The 16100-nt window shown below is 42.2% G+C and overlaps 3 protein-coding genes across 5 annotated transcripts in view; 2 read left to right on the top strand and 1 right to left on the bottom strand.

Moving 5' to 3' along the window:
• Window positions 1-1878, top strand: part of col14a1a (collagen, type XIV, alpha 1a) — a 125872-nt gene extending 123994 nt beyond the window's left edge. For both annotated transcript variants that reach the window (XM_047599377.1, XM_047599378.1), the window contains one exon: window positions 378-1878. In XM_047599377.1, coding sequence (XP_047455333.1) covers window positions 378-709 — 332 coding nt within the window. In that variant the 3' untranslated portion in view covers window positions 710-1878. The remainder of the gene's footprint in view (window positions 1-377) is intronic.
• Window positions 1879-1956: 78 nt separating this feature from the next.
• Window positions 1957-11696, bottom strand: mrpl13 (mitochondrial ribosomal protein L13). 2 transcript variants are annotated; one of them, XM_047599412.1, is made up of 8 exons: window positions 11562-11696; window positions 10439-10562; window positions 10014-10107; window positions 9701-9761; window positions 7761-7847; window positions 6398-6519; window positions 2376-2446; window positions 1957-2280 (listed from the first exon to the last, which is right to left on the bottom strand). In XM_047599412.1, exons 1-7 carry the CDS (start codon window positions 11586-11588, stop codon window positions 2422-2424), a joined length of 540 nt encoding a protein of 179 aa, XP_047455368.1. In that variant the 5' UTR covers window positions 11589-11696; the 3' UTR covers window positions 1957-2280; window positions 2376-2421. The 2 variants fall into 2 exon arrangements, with proteins under 2 accessions (XP_047455368.1, XP_047455367.1); XM_047599411.1 differs by having other exon boundaries at window positions 1957-2446.
• A 228-nt stretch (window positions 11697-11924) lies between these two features.
• Window positions 11925-15248, top strand: dscc1 (DNA replication and sister chromatid cohesion 1). Its single transcript, XM_047599403.1, has 9 exons — window positions 11925-12254; window positions 12717-12885; window positions 13000-13134; window positions 13714-13804; window positions 13918-14056; window positions 14238-14290; window positions 14390-14544; window positions 14664-14812; window positions 14897-15248. Exons 1-9 carry the CDS (start codon window positions 12085-12087, stop codon window positions 15006-15008), a joined length of 1173 nt encoding a protein of 390 aa, XP_047455359.1. The 5' UTR covers window positions 11925-12084; the 3' UTR covers window positions 15009-15248.
• The last annotated feature ends 852 nt before the right edge of the window (window positions 15249-16100 follow it).

Consider the following 16100-nt stretch of genomic DNA (forward strand, 5'->3'; position numbering starts at 1 on the left):
CATTTTCGCTCCAAATGAAATTTTTTCTCCATTTCTAGTAAAGCGATCACATCTGGGCCAGATTTTTTCTTTAGCTTCATTAAACCACTTCCTCATTAAACATAATCTTTTGGACTCTGTCTTGGGTCCCAAATCTTTTTTAATGCGCTCCCAGAGAACTAATTTCATCGTCAAAAAAGAAACGGGAAACACTAACACTTAAAACCATTCAAACCTGCTGTGCATGCCTCCTTTTCCTGCCTCAGATTCGGCCTAAACTCTCCTTCAGCTTGTTCTGTAACCTTTTAATACCACGCCGCCTCCACCGTGGTGTGTATGTCGGCCGTGGTGACGCAGAAGCCTAATGCTCCTGACCCCTAATATTCCCACCACCCCAGTCCAACCCCTGCCTCACGGCGGCTACCAGTCCTACAGTCCTCCCTACAACCAGCAGTACAACCCTGCTGCGGTGGCCTACAACAACGACCAAGGGCGGGGCGGCGACGAGGACGAGGACGAGGACGAGGAGGAAGAAGAAGAGCAGGATCCATATTACCGTGGTTACCCCCCTCAGTACTACCCACAACAGCCCGCGCAGTTGGCTCACGCTCGCCACGGTTACCGCTCGAGCCCCACCCACTCCGAGGACGTGGAGCTGCGGTCGCCGGGGGTCGCCAGGAGGTTTCAGCGGGACGTCGTCACGGAGGAGAGCGAGGAGGGTGGACTTTAGAGGAAGGATGGACTCACCTGAAGTGCTTGAGCCCTGCACGTCACAGCACACACACACACACAAATTCACACAAACATGTACGCACACTGCTCATCTGAAACTGGTGAGACTCCGCCCTCCCTCCGTCTGTCCGTCCGTCTCCAGTGGGTTTCCCCACCAGGTGAAGCCATGTAAATATCTCTGTGGACTCTTGTATGATATCTCTGTAAAAAGGGAGGTCCGAAAAAGTGCCTGATCTATGTTAGCATCGTCCAGTGGTAATGTAAAGGTAAGACCAGTTCTTCCCCATCTCACAGCCCATTACAGGACTAATCTCTCCTCCTTTTTTGTGTGAAGCTGCATGTCTCCTTCTCCGAGCTGTAACTGGACACGTGCGTCTCGTTTTTGGTTGTAGCCAGCGACATTATTTTTACAGTCTGAATCACGGAGGACGATGAGCCGGCAACAGATGTACAGGCTGCTTTTTCTAACGATGATGAATAGTGAGTCCCCCCTGTTTCCACGCCGTCTTTATTTCAACGTGTATTGAGGTGATTCGTTCGTACAGTGTTGTGTTCCGTTTTTTCTCTTTGCCTTTTTTTTTTTTTAAATCCCTCAACATGAAAGGCCCCAAACTTCAGTTTTCTTTTGTTTTCCCCGAACACTGTGTGACACAGCCCGTTTTCAAAACTGATGTAAATTTGGCTGCCATTACATCTTGTCCTGCGGTTTTTCACTCATGGATGATGCTCTGCTCTGGGTTTTGTCTCCTTAAAGAACAAATCTGTGTCGTTTGCGTCTTGTGTTTGCTGCCCCAGGTGTGTTTCATTTGTCTTATGCAAATTCAGGGGCCCGCTCACTGTGGAGGCCGTTTGCTCACTGGTTAACCTCCGACCTCTCGCTGGAATGCAACCTCAAGCCAGTTATCATTAAAAACAGTCTGTTGCTTCTATGTGAAATCAATAAAGACTGAACTGAAGAGTTAACTCCCCCCCCCCCCCTGCACGGCGGTCTGAAAAAAACAAGCACTAAAATTTGAGCCGTGAGCCTCAGTCTAGATTTAAACCGTGGAACGTGAACAGCTTTAACAGGAATGTGTCTGTGTCAACCACACCCCTCAGTACAATATGAACTTATTTATTTTTCATTTTGTTTGCTTTTATAACCAATAAATCTGTAATGAAACAGAACTGTGTTTTAGGTCATTTGTTTTTAACTATTTTTGTGACACGACAAAAAAAAAAAAAAAAAAAAGCTGCTGGACAAGATCAGGTTTATTAAATTGTTTATTAGCCTATTTTACAATTCAATTAAACAGGGTTGATATATTTTGACAAGAAGAAAAGATCCAACATAAGTTAACATGAATGTTGTCATAGTAACGCATTAATTGGTCAGAGTCAGATCTAACAGATGTCGTTTTGATTGGTCAGATCTGATTGTTTCATGGAGCTATATTCAGAGGACGTCTCTGATCAGAGCGGAGACACACGGTGAAATCTCTGAAAACACAAAGAGGATGTGTTTTGTGTCACTGGTGTTGACATCTGGGTTTTGACTGGATGTTGAGGTAAAGTCCAGACGTTGTCACACTGAAAAGTAAACTGGATTTACACAAAAGCACAGAGTTTAATTTATTTTTTTGTGTGTCTGTGTGTGTGTTTAAGTCCCCTAAAGTTTGTCTGACCTATGTGATAAACATCCTGCTTTGGTCACGTCGTGCAGCCTCGATTTCATTTCATCTTGTAGTCTTCAGGTCTGTGGGGGGAGCACAAGACAGCGGCGCATTAGTATGAGGGCTACAGAGAAAGAACCGGTTACTAGGAAAACATGGACCAAGAGTGACAGATGAGAAACCGGGCAGATCTTATCACCAGTTTATTTATTTATTTATTTTTAAAATGAGTTCAGACCCACAGCAGCCTCTTTTTGTGCTTCCCCCCCTTTAATTCTGAGCAGAGATTTTGCTGCAGACAGATATTATCGGGCTTCGCTGTATTGGTTTTGATACGAAGTAGAAAAAATGTCATTATCAAAGGTAATAGCTCCGCTATCAAATACAGCACTATGTTTATGTTGTCGTTTTTTCTATGCCTGAGCTCTTGCTTGTGCGTGTGTTGTACAGAGGTGGAGAGGTGTCACCGTAATATTCTGTCACCTCTGCTCCAAGGTTTTTCTGAGAGAATATTAACAATGTGTTTAATAAAGGGTAACGACTGAATCGCCCTCAGTCACCTTGACCCCATCCCCCGTGACACACACACACACACACACACACACACACACATATTTGATCAGTAAAATGACTAAGACAGAGCGTGAGTGAATATTAACTAGGCTGCAGACCCATCTCTTAAATAAACCAGGATTGGTTTGACCTTGACGGCTGCGCGACAACCGGCCCGAGCGGACGCGCCTGATTGGCTGAGGAGATTGAACCGGTAAACAGTAAGAAGTGGCTCATTTATCACCTCGAACAAACACTGACAGCGACGCCGAACGCAGTACAGACATGCTGTACATATCTATACAAGAAGCACACACAAGAATGAAGTCAGAGGAAAGTTTTTTGGATTAGAGTCCTTAAATAGATTCAGGGTTTCCAATTAATTTAACTCAATTATATCTCTGTTTTCAGCCCCAATGTGGGTTGATTTTTTTCTGCTCGCTGGTCTGGGTCCGTCCACTCAAACCTAAACAAAATATTATCCCAGAATTCTCCAGTGATAACTGAAGAAGCAATTTTGGTTTTTATTCAATGGGACAGAGTCAGATTTCTGTCTCTCCTCACACACAGTGGAGGTGAATGACAAAATCCAGAAACAATGTTAGTTTTGCTCCACAAGAACACAGCGTTGACTCTATAGTTTAGACGTCACCCACAGGTTCCCTGCTGGGCAGTTTTGAAGCGGAGCACGGGAATCTCTGGCCGTCGCCGCGGTGTCTGACAGTTCATAACTCCTAGCGAAGCTGGAAATGGGCGAAGAGGCGGCGCAGAGGCAGGTGTGTGACGCCCAGGGAGACTGAAAGCAACCTGTAATGGCACCTACCATCATTCTGAGACCCTGCGTCCTCATATGGGGACAGGTCTGTGGCACCTTGGATTATTTGGACTTGTTGTCCTCATAAACACACTTTTGTATTTCATCCAGTGGTAGCAAAGGGTCAATACCCTAGTCAGTGTGAAAACATGGTAGCGGGATTCAGCGGATTTATGATATAACACCCGATCACGTGGACGAGGTTCAAAATGTCATCAAATTTGATGATTGAAACTTGTTTATTGATGCTCATTACCTTTTCTAGTTTGATATAACAAATTCTATCAATGGTGACAAGCTACAATGTCGCTAAAGTACTCGTTTAAGGACATTGGGATTTCATTGTTGGTCATTCTGTCTTTACACAGTCGTGTTCAGGCATGAAAATTAACAGTTGTACAAAAAAAAAAGCTTGTTTCCAATTCTGGTTTTGCACAGCAATATCCAGGTATGTACTTGTATGTTGTAATGTACAGTAAAATAATAATAATATGAGACTTTTTTAAAAAAACTATTTCCTGTTCCAAGATTATGCTTTAGTTTTTATACAGGTCCTAATAATCTCAAATACCTTGGAATTAAAAATGCATATCAGACAAAAGCTCAGGCCTCAGGATGTTAATTATGCTCAACTTTAACCTCCATCAATCTGAAAATGAGCTATAGAGTTTTATATGTACGAGGCAGTAAACGTGTTATTCCTGCTGTTAAGTTTGGGATGTTAACAAGGAGGTCTGATGCTGCTTTGGAGACACTACAGCAGCTCTCATAGAGACCATTTCTTCACCTTAAAGCTCAAAGTGCTGATTTTAAAATGTGATTTTAACTTTCGGTCCTGTAAACTAAATTCCATTCACCTCAACTGTAGTGGGAAATCACAAACCATAATCTGAATATCAAAAGAAATAATAAATAAATTAAGATGTTTTTAACAAGGGGTTTAACATGCAAAGGTCCAAATGATTAAATGTTATTTACTGAATGTCATTTCTTGAGTTAATTCACTCACCAGCTAATTTAATCCAATAACAATTGCAGTAGTTACCGTGTGCTGCAAACAAACTGGCGAGTCAAAGTTAAAAACTTCTTTAAATACCACCTCTGAGTGGGTGAAACAAAGCCCACCTCAGGACTCGAGTGCCCTTGAGGGATGAAGAGCGGCGACCCTGACCCGGACGCGCAGCTGGAAGACGGACGGACGTTGGGATGGATTTATTAATGGATGCAAAGGTCGGTGCTGAGCAGGTGAGGAGAGAGCGCTCTCAGTTAACCCGGCAGGATGATGTTTACCGCGGGTGAGAGTGGAGAAATGCAGCAGCGCGACATTATCATACCGGGTCATGATGTCAGTCTAATCTCCATCCAGAAAATACCTGACGCAGAAAATCCATGAATACGATTACGCTGCGTAACAGATGCTCTCCCTCACACCCTACAGAGAAACCTTGTTTATCCAAACAGTCGGCAAGTGGAGGGATACAGCCGCTGGTGACATTTGCTCATTTCTGTTTCAAGGTTTTGGTGCAGCACATGGGCCAGGGAGGAAGCTGAAGTGGTATCATGTGCACAGGCCTTCATTTAAAACTACATTTAAAAGCTTCCCACGGAGGCGGAAATTTGCTGCATTTGTGCCACATTTAGTAAAAAGAAAAGTTGACTTGGATCGACTTCAGCTCATATCTGTGAAACAGCCTATAGAGCAGCAGACTCCTTAGGACGTCTCTCCCCATGAATGAAGACGCTGTCCGTCCTTGTTCTCTGTGCATCATGTCACTTAATGACAGCTCCATGCTGCCTGACAATCACTCTCACCACAGCCACATGTGTTTGCAGTTACAATGAATGATGCTGCGTCGTATTTTTTTTTCCTGCGAGAAGGGACGGAGTCAAACTGGCCGCAAAATCGAGTTGGCGTGTTTTTAAACTGGATCTGTTTATGCTCGCGTTGCTTAGTTAGAACATGAAAATGACAAAGAGCTGCATACGGGGTCCGAGCAGAACGAGTGAGTCCGTGCGTTAAGGTTACACTGCAAAGGACAGAGACAAACCGCCTACTGTGTCCTGTCTGAGGTCAAGATCACACGTTAACAACAGTCTAAAAGGAAGGGGGTCACTGGTTCAAATCACCTCTACGTCCACTGCACTTTAGCAAATTATCCAAATCCACAAAACTGACTGCTCATGATTTTCTTTTTATATAAATGAAAAATCCCTTTGTTGTATAGTCACTGTAATTAAGAGATCATTTTACAATATAACCACATGACAAACAATGGTCACTGGTTGGTGAACGCAAAGTAGTACTGAGTGTAATCAGCTCAACATCGCCCCCTCCTGGCTCAACCTCAGCAAGTCTGCATGCGTGCAAATGGTACGAAGGTCCTCAGAGGACAAAAAATGAGGAAATGATTTCCAGGTGAAACCCATTTTGTCACACAATTATAAAGTGATCTGAAGGTGAATGTTGGGGGTTAGTGTTTGTGAAGGCCGTGTTTATTTTAATCACTTCTACATAAATAGTGTCAAACACTGAGTAAATATATGTACTGAAGATTGCAGAAGATTTATATGCAGGGAAACTCAGACTCTGCACACATACAAGCACTGCTGTGTTTCAGCACTGTGTGTGTGTGTGTGTGTGTGTGTGTGTTTGTGTGTGTGCACATACGGTGTCCAAAGCTTGGGGAAGGCGTCGATCTCGGCCTGAGTGTACTCGCTGAGCTTCCTGGGGATTTCTCTGGGCTGGGGCAGCTCCTCTGTCAGGTTGGCTCTAATGTCTTCTGGCAGCTCCTAAAGAGGTGTGGAGACAGGGAAGAAATTAAACGCAGGACACAAAGCCAGAGGAGAAGCGAAAGAAAGTGGGAAAACGATTGAAAGGAACATGACAAAAATACGAAGGAGAACATAAAGAGGGCACAATTTACTCTGCAGAGGCAGACCAGATATTCCGCTCGAAGACTTGAAGGTGGCTTTAGGGTCCATCACTCTCCAGTGCTGACGGCTACTTTCATTAATATTCATCACAGCAGTGTGTGCACCTACAGATTCGTTTATGGAGCGAAGAGTTCAGACTAAAAGACAAAAACACCAAACTTGTCTGAACTGCTCTGAATAGCAAATGTCACCGCAGACGTCCACGAGGCTCAGGAAGCGCCCGCTACACATAATTAGTGCTGTACATAGCGCAGGTAAATCTCAACTCAGCATGAAAACAAACGGCAGTTCATTGTCAGTCTCCCGTGTTCCGAACGCCACACAGCTCACGGATTATAAGACAAAACACAAACATCTGATCTGTTGTCTCACACGCCTGGTATTAATGACAAAGGTAGTAATTAAATCCAGCTAATATTTACCCAGGTCACAACGTTGCTTTGTCTAAACTGATTCCAGAAGCTGTGGCGTGTGACGCTCGTTCTGGCCGATGTAATTTTAAATCTATCAAAGGCGCCGTGAAGCTCCGAACGTGTTGTGCGTGAGCTGCAGAGGCTGTTAATTCACTGCAGCGACCGCGTGACGCATCCGCTCTCCTTTAAATCGATGAGCGCGACAGGACGGCCCGACACTTGATAAGTGAATGGAAACGTATTGGTCGTGAGGTATTTAAATTCAGTTAAAGCTGCATTTATTGAGAGAAACTTTTGGCAGATAAGTGCCTGGACCTATATTGTCTCACTTTTAGCTCAATTGGTTTTTCATCAACAAGAAGAAGCAGACACAGTGAAGCCTATGCAGGGAGCTACTGCTCTGGTTACAAAAAAAGTAAATTGAGTTGAAGTTTTGGAGAAAATTATCTTACTTCTCCTTAGATTTACAACCTCAGAAAACATTTTCTAATACGTTTATGGTCTTCTTTAATACAGCATGATGTTCACTTTGCAAATTATGGGCCCAGATAGAGTGAAGAAGATGATATGTATATGGGATGTAGCTCCCATGTCCACTATGTTCACCATGTTATAATAATAATAGATCTGCAGCTTGTGCATCCTCCCTCATTAAACAGGACTTAGAGCTGAAACAGGACTTACATCTTCAGGAAAGATGTGTAACCGCTGCATCATCGTCCGCCGGGACAGGTTCCGAGGCAGCATGCCGTAAACCGCCAGCTTCACGATCTGGAGAGGAGAAGAAGATCATGTGCTCATTCTTGGGGGAAAAAATAAAAAAAAAGGTATCTGTCTCTATGGCAACCATATGTACACTCCCATTGTTTTCCTTATATTTTGAAAATGTGTTTTTCTGCGTTAGGCTGGTTGACAAAAGTTGAATTAAACTTGGAGTGAGTCACTGGACCGGGATACTGGATGGAGTCACTGGAGAGAGATGTTGGACGGAAGCAATGCTGACCAATCGTTCATCTGTCCAATTCCATTTCTCCCTCTTGGCTCGCCAGGCATCCAAACGTCACTTTAACTAGATCAGCATCAGGACAGGATGTCTGTGGTCACTGGCTGGACTAAAAACCTGCATCAGTAAAGAGCCAGCAACGGAGTAGATGTCTCTCCTGGTTTTGTTAAACTACAGATTGGAGACCGGTGCAGGTCATTCACCTGCTTTTAGTGGTTCAGCGTGACAGGAGGAGCTGCTCGGGATTTTTATGAGCCTACACTCGCTGCATACAAACTCTGGCTGCATCTCCCGATGTCCTGATCCGTTTTCGATGCTGATTACTTTAACCTTACGTATTAGTCAATAGAAGTCCTGATTGGATTTTTTTTTAACACACAGTCCCATTTTAAATAAGTCGGCCTGGTTTCTCAATTGCAGTATGTAAATGACATCAAGCTTTGAATGAAATGAAATCTTGCCATGTAAAACATCTAATCTTCCTAACCCTGCCTGAATCCATGAATATGCAACAAACCAAACCCCAGGAATTAGCCCGAACCGACAATCATGTGCCGAGTTACCAAACGTACCAAACGTCACCATCACCAGCACAAATCCACTGCTCCTTAATCCCACTTCGCTGCGCTTCACATTAATATGCACAAGCAAATCATATAAAGAAAGAGATAAGTGTCACTCCAGGAAAACCCATCTGCCGCGCAGCATGTGGCGTGATGAGAAACGACGCAAATCTCTGCGTGTGTGGCTTCCATTAAACATAGGGGATAATAAAAAATCCATAGAGCAAAACGTACATTTGAAGATTCACCCTCGGGCTGGGCGGTTCATATGATAGGAATCTTTAATACACTGGCATGACGGTGTATTTCATTACACAGTGTTTGGAACGCTGCACCGCGAGACGCCGTTTCAGACCGGAACATTTTCAATGCAGCACTTCTAAAGACGCATAGTGTGACTGTGTCACTGTGACGCGTGGTGAAGATGGAAAGGACTCAAAGATTAAGCAACAAAACGAGAAGACTTGTGCCAAAAAATAAAAGGTGCCTTGTTCGTTGTTTGGGGTTTTTAGGATGACCAGTTGTTTTCTGGGGACAGTCCCCGTTTTGGATGACTTTTTCCTCATCTATAGCTGTCCCCGAAAGAGTCCCCAATTTTAGCTTTATGAATGAGAAAAAAAAAGTTGCGCGCAGACTATAATTACTATGGTAGCCATCGCACTGCTGTTGATATTACAGACACAGCAGCTTAAATATGTTTAAATATGTCAAAATAAATGAAACTGTAATTGTCCCTGTTTCTTCATTTCAGCTTGATAACGTTTTATTTTTTAATTTCCGAGCTGTAAATGTCCCCAGATTTCCACATCAGCGGGCAGTGCCAACACTGGACCCTATGGGTTCATTCTACAATATTTACTCATCATCACAGTAAAATAGTTCATCCTTAGTAAATCTACTGCATTAATTCCTCTCTCAACCAGTAGAAAATGACACTTGATTATGCATGAATAAAATAAATAAATAAATACTGTGATATACAGTCTTAGTCATACCACCCAGCCCTAATTCACCTCAAATAACATGAAAAGGAGGAAATGGACACTGGCAACACTCACAGCTTTTGGATCCTTGTGGTGCAGTTGGGCAGCTGTGACTTGTTTAAATCCACCTGGATACCTTTGGGGGAAAAAAAGACAAAATGTTAGACTTTGCTGTACATGAGTATTTTGGTATCCAACCAACAATTTATTGCTCTCTTTTAAACAAAGGAAATACATTGCTACTTGTAGGAAATTAGCAATGCATTTAAAGGTGTTTGCACCAACCAGGGATTATTAGAGCATCTGATTACACAAAAATCACCCAGTTGTCTACTGTATCCAGGAGTTTATTGTGCAACACAACTGTGAAGTAATGATCTGCTCTTACCCCGTGTGTGAAGAGTAGACTTTCTGCTCCCATTTGTTCCCAGAGAAAGCTATGTGCTTGCTGTTAATCACCACAACGTGGTCACCAATGTCACCTGCAAAGATTTTCAAAAGGTTGATTTTATTGCTAATATTTACGCTATAAAATGACTACTGCTAATGACACTAAAACTCCTGATGTGAAACTTATCTTCAGACAAACATAATGGAATACCAAAATATAATTAGACAAAGTACAGGTGACAAGGAAACAATATTAATTAGGTTTGTCCTCTACTGCCATCATGTGGTCATTCCATGCCTCAGCAGTGTTAAATTAAAGGAGTTTAATGTTTTCCTAATGATAAAGAAGTAGTTTATACTTGGCTGTGTTAAAGTTGCAAATGTAGTCATGAGTTATATGTGATGAACGGTGTTACTACTCACTCAGTGCGTGATAAATAGGTTTGTGTTTCCCCTGTAATCTAACGGAACACATTGCTGCAATCTTTCCCGGCGGCTGCATCCTGGCGTCAATTAGGAACCAGGAACGGGCAAAAGTGGCCCATTGCTGAAAGGAGGAAATGAGAAAGTATGAATCACTCAACCTAAAGGGCGTAAAAAGGCTAAAATATTATTAATATATTTATATTTGGAGATAGATGCAGTCATGTTTCTTTCCAACTTGACTTCAGAATAGATAGATCATTCAAAATCCACACCAAAGGAACGAAATTTTGTTACCAAAGGTTAAAATAGCATCACTTAGAGATATTTAAGTAAATGAAGAAAATAAAAAAAGTATAAACACAAACAGTTAACGGTGATAAAGTGATGTTTAAAAGTGTTATGGCCTGAGGTATGAAATTGTTGCAAAGCCTGACTGTTCTGCAGCAGAGAGAAGTGTGAAGTCTCTGCTGATGATTGGTTAACATCTTTCTGCTGTTTAACGACTTAGCTTGTAAAGAGTTGGAAAAACACAGGGGTGATTAATGAAATTAAGATCACTTAATCACTAGATCACTTCTACAGTCTCAGGGTCCTGCCGCTGCACAAGGTGAGCTTCACTTTTCTGCTCTTGACATTAATTTACTGTCAATAATGGTTTCAGTGTCCTCCATATGGTGATACACATACAATTTGTACAATAAAGGATTCGTGCTCGGTGTATGTATTTCATTACATTAAGAAAAACACAACTTATGATTTTAAGATGCTTCACTCGAATCAGCAGAAACCCAGCTAATTAATATACTAATACCCATAAATGTGGACTCGGTCATTTAAAACATTTGACCATTTCTACGTCTCCATCCTTAAAGACGACTTTTTGAAAATAGTCTATAAATGGTCTCTTTTGAATTCATGTACATATAAAGCTCCAACATATCCACGATATTAAGCTCAGTGCACTACTCGCTTATTAGCTAACCGCTATCATAATACAATCACACACACCGATGCTAGTCGGTTAGCAACAGTTGCTGAATGTTCAACTGACGGCACACATTATATTCAAATGGTGACATAACGTTAAAATATAACAATGGTGCACAACAAGTAAATATACCTGAGCAGATCTGGAGAAACTTGACATTTTGACGGGACTACCAACACATCCTCACAATATTTGACCCTCAACCATCAACGTGAGCTACGCTCCGTCTGGTTATTATGTTCGGCAGAAACGACATATGAGACGTCTCTGTTCCTACGTTAGATGTTCATTTATATTAGCGTATGTAATATACTTTACTTGTGTGAATTTAAGGTGTATACCATGTTTAGCATGTGTTAATAATCTTATAAACATATCCAAATATAAAAGTTTAATATTTACTTTGGTTTCTCTCCAACGTTTGTTTCTACCCGGCGGTATTTTGACGTCACACCACAATGTAGTGACTTCACTTCCTTCCCGCGACAGAAAGAAAGAGAGCGGGGAAATTTGACAAGTCCCACCAGACTACAGCCGCAAAGAAACATAGTGTTTCCACTTGTTTAAAACTTAATTGAAACAGACAGTTACTTTCACCGTTCAGAGGGGTTTATTTATCTCATTACTAACGATTTAACGAGCCGTCCGATCAAAAATGAGAACTTTAGAGGAGGTGAAGGCTACTCTGGAGATCGCCAAGCTGAAAGAGGAAGATTTACAAGGAACCATCCACTGTCTGTCCTTTGGAGAAAACGTTTCATCTGCAGATTACTGTCTGATGGAGCTGGACGACACTCTCTGCAAACACATCGAGGCCGGACAAAGGTAAAGTTTCTATAATGTGTCTAATTGGCCTGTGTTTGTAGTATATAGACTGATGTTCTGCTCCGATAAATGCTCTCTGTAAATTATAATAAAAACACAACAAAGCAATAAGTAGTACTGTTAACCCACTGACTGTATATACTAGTGTTGACCAGGTTCCAAGAAAACAATGTGATATCTTAACCTCAAGGGTTATTTACTTTACAATGATCTGAAATATAAAATAACAATAGTTTCTCTCACATGTTGTCAATTTATTTTATGAACTAATTAGTTAATCGACCTTGTAGACAACTTTCTCTTCTGTTTTTTATTATTATTATTTTAACACAAACAAAAATCCTGAAGACAATTCAATCTGGTCTGCAGTGTACTACTACAAGATGCACCAGCAGCAGGCTGGATATGTATGTATGTGGAAATGATGCATTTTAATTAACCATTTTTGAACCTCTTTCCCAGTCTAGTCATTCGAGGGGACAAAGATGAGCGTGCCGTGCTGTGTAGCGACGACAAGACCTATGACCTTAAAATAGCTGACACATCCAACGTGCTGCTGTTTGTACCCGACTGCAGAACCCCGGACCAGCTGAGCAGCAGCCAGGACAACGCTCATGTGGTGCACGCTCAGGTATGGAAGTCACACAAACACACACACACACACACACAGAGGTGCCTTTGTTCGACTGGTGGACTGATTGTTGTACATAATCGGTGCAGTTCACAAAATCTGCTTGTGTTGTAGATCTGGGGATTTTGTAACAGCTACTGGGAGCTGAGGAAACAGCGTCCGAAACTGAAGAAACTGAAGAAGCTGTTGTTGGAGAATCCTTATGAAGGACCTACGTTAAGAGGGCAGGAGGAGAATACTGAAAACAGGGTAAATACATACACCAGTACATACACCAGTGTACCTGTGGTATTCATGTAGAGCATCGGTGTCAAACTCATTTTAGTTCAGGGGCCACATACAGCCCAGTTTGGGCTTAAGGAGGCCAGACCAGTGGCACAATAGCGTATTAACCTATATACATATATAATAACAACTCCAAATATTTCCCTTTGTTTTAGTGCAAGGAACTACATTATGAAAAAGTTTCCATTTAATGAACTGCACTATTACAAAGAATGTAGTGAACAACCGGACAAAGAAGTGCAATTTCTGCATAGTTCTAGGTTGTAGTGTTGTGTTATGTCCACAATTCTCACAAAAACTGTGTGAAACCCCAAAATAGCAGTTACGTTTATTAGAAAAATTGCAGCTAATGTCTAAAGTGTAAATTTTGTACTTTACAAATCCACCCTGCGGGTGAGATTAGACCCTCTGACGGGCCGCTTTAGGCCGTATGTTTGACACCAGTGATCTAGTGCCATGGAGGTTCTTTATGAGGCAGACAGACGAGTGTTGTAATGTGTCAGTGTCAATGTTCTGAGCCTCCTCTTCCTGCCCTCTTTGCAGTACACTATGGAGGATCTGTTGGAGAGGATTCAGGCCAGTGAGGAGGAGCTGAAGACCCACTTAGAGACCATCCACGCCTGTCAGATAGATGGTAAACACTGTGTTTTTGTCGAGTGGGTGAACATGTAATGTTTTAATGTACTTTCTTATACTGTATAAAGAAACTTACCAGCTGTTTAAAGAGAGAGTCTTTCCTCCTTTCAGGCTACTGGCGAGTGCTGGACTTTGACTATGAGATGAAGCTGCTCGGTCATGTGACTCAGTTGGTGGATTCCGAGTCGTGGTCCTTCAACAAGGTCCCCCTTCAAACCAGCCTGGAAGAGTTGGCCCCACTTGAGCCCAGGTAAGTTAATATATGGGACCCTCACAATATATGGGACCAACACAAATGTTGCAGAGTCAGAAGAGCACTGCAACAAAACTATCGAAAGAGAATTCTCTAAAGTTGTTATTCTGGCGTACTGAGCATCTATTGTAAAGCTAGCTTTACCAGCACCCAGTGACGATATTCTCCTTATTCATAGAGAGATGATCGAACACTGTTTGAACTGCTACGGGGAACGCTATACTGAAAACGGTAAAGGAAAAAAAAATCTAAATAGACTTCCACAACTAGTAACAGAATCTCATACAAACTGGATCTACTCAGCATCTGTATCTTCCTTCCCCTGCACAGACGAGGTGTTTTATGCACTGAGCGAGGACAAAGTCTGTCGAGGCATAGCGTTAATGCTTCTTCAGAACGCTGTCAAGTTCAATCTGAGCGAGTTCCAGGAGGTGTGGCAGCAGAGCGTCCCAGAGGGCATGAGCACAAGACTGGACCAGCTAAAGGTGATCTCGTACTTCCCTTTCTACAGCATTCAGAGCAGAACAGAGTTGTTTAATTGTTATCAGGTTCTCTTTCAAGCCTGTCCTGACCCCGTTGCGTACGGCTTTGTAAACCCCTCCAGAGCCTGGCCCTCGTGGACCGCAACTCCCACCCTGAGACCATCTGCCTGCTGCGCGTGGAGGATCTCTCAGAGGACACTGTGGAGCGCTTCAACCACCTCTTCACTCTCCGAGAGAAATGGACAGAAGAGGACATCACACCGTACATACAGTTAGTGTGATCCCTTTAAAGTCAGTTACATGTTGACAGGTCATAAGTTTCTTATAAAGTTTAACGCTCTACTTCCTCATCCAGAGACCTGTGTGGAGAGAAACAAACCACCGGAGCACTGCTCACCAAATATGCTCGATCTTCAATGCAAAATGGAATTAAGGTTTTCAACTCCAGGAGGCCTGTGGCCACGTGAACACGTCTGCTGTCAAGTAGAATTTACATTTGAAAGTGTTCATCTCCAGTGTCACATCAGACTCAGTGATATAAAAATGCTTGTTAGCAGTGAAGGTAGGACCCAGCTATCCTGCAGCTCTTTAACTAGTTAGCTTGCAATGTTCTTAAGTCTCTCTAAAATCAAACTGGGTGTTTATTTCACTTTTTATTGTGTCTGTAAAAAAAAATTATACATGTAATAAAATAAGTTGTCATAATATTCTCACATAGCTTTTTTTTTTTTTTTTATCCTAAAATTGTTAATTCTAGAACCTTTTTAATGTCCAGTGGGACAATGTGATGCAGGAACCTAAATGTCCGGAGACTGTCCACAAGGTGGTGATCTATGATGATAAAACGATTAGGCGTAACATTATGACCACTGACATGACAAGTGAATAACATCGACCATCATGTGACAATAAAATATTGTGCTGGGGAACTTTTGGACCTGGAGTTCATGTGGGTGTCAGACATGTACCCCCCCCCCCCCCCAGTTTAGAAACAGCTCAAAAAAAAAAAAAAAAAAAAACATTAAGAACAGCATAAAGGTGCTGACCTGGCCTCCAAATTCACTAGATCCCAAATTGATCAAGTATCTGGGATGATCCACAGAGGCCCCCCTCCCCAACCCGTGGGACCCAAAGACAACCACCACTAACCTGTTTCCAGACACCACAGGACACCCTGAGAAGACCCATGTCCATTCTCTGATGAGTCAAACCATTTTCTAGGCACAAGTGAGACCTACACAATATTAGGACATAATGTTATGCCTGATCGGTGCATATTCTGTATAAGCTCCACACTATAACTAAATAACTTTTCATCATCATTAGTCTGCATTCAAAAAATTAAAAAAAAAAAATGTTTGAAATTATTGATTGTTTTAATGTATGGACCTTCCTTTCCTCTAGTTCTTTTACCCAGTAAATTCAGGATATGACAAATTTGAAATTTACAAGAATCAAAGATGTTTTTTTCTCATCTTTGCTTCTCTGCGGTACCATTGCAACATATCCAAAAAGCTTTTTAAAGAAAGGCAACTGGAACCGACGATGTTTCGCAGCTC

Source organism: Mugil cephalus, chromosome 11 (assembly GCF_022458985.1).
Source record: "Mugil cephalus isolate CIBA_MC_2020 chromosome 11, CIBA_Mcephalus_1.1, whole genome shotgun sequence".
Taxonomy (NCBI): domain Eukaryota; kingdom Metazoa; phylum Chordata; class Actinopteri; order Mugiliformes; family Mugilidae; genus Mugil; species Mugil cephalus.

Excerpts from the sequence above, each read along its gene's own strand:
- mrpl13 (XM_047599412.1), bottom strand. The coding sequence starts at position 11,588 with ATGTCAAGTTTCTCCAGATCTGCTCAG. Across the intron at positions 10,563-11,561 it reads GTTTCTCCAGATCTGCTCAG|CAATGGGCCACTTTTGCCCG; the intron begins GTATATTTACTT and ends TCCTCCTTTCAG. Across the intron at positions 7,848-9,700 it reads ACCACAAGGATCCAAAAGCT|ATCGTGAAGCTGGCGGTTTA; the intron begins GTGAGTGTTGCC and ends TCTCCTCTCCAG.
- dscc1 (XM_047599403.1), top strand. The coding sequence starts at position 12,085 with ATGAGAACTTTAGAGGAGGTGAAGGCTACTCTGGAGATCGCCAAGCTG. Across the intron at positions 12,255-12,716 it reads CACATCGAGGCCGGACAAAG|TCTAGTCATTCGAGGGGACA; the intron begins GTAAAGTTTCTA and ends CCTCTTTCCCAG. Across the intron at positions 14,545-14,663 it reads CAAGACTGGACCAGCTAAAG|AGCCTGGCCCTCGTGGACCG; the intron begins GTGATCTCGTAC and ends AAACCCCTCCAG.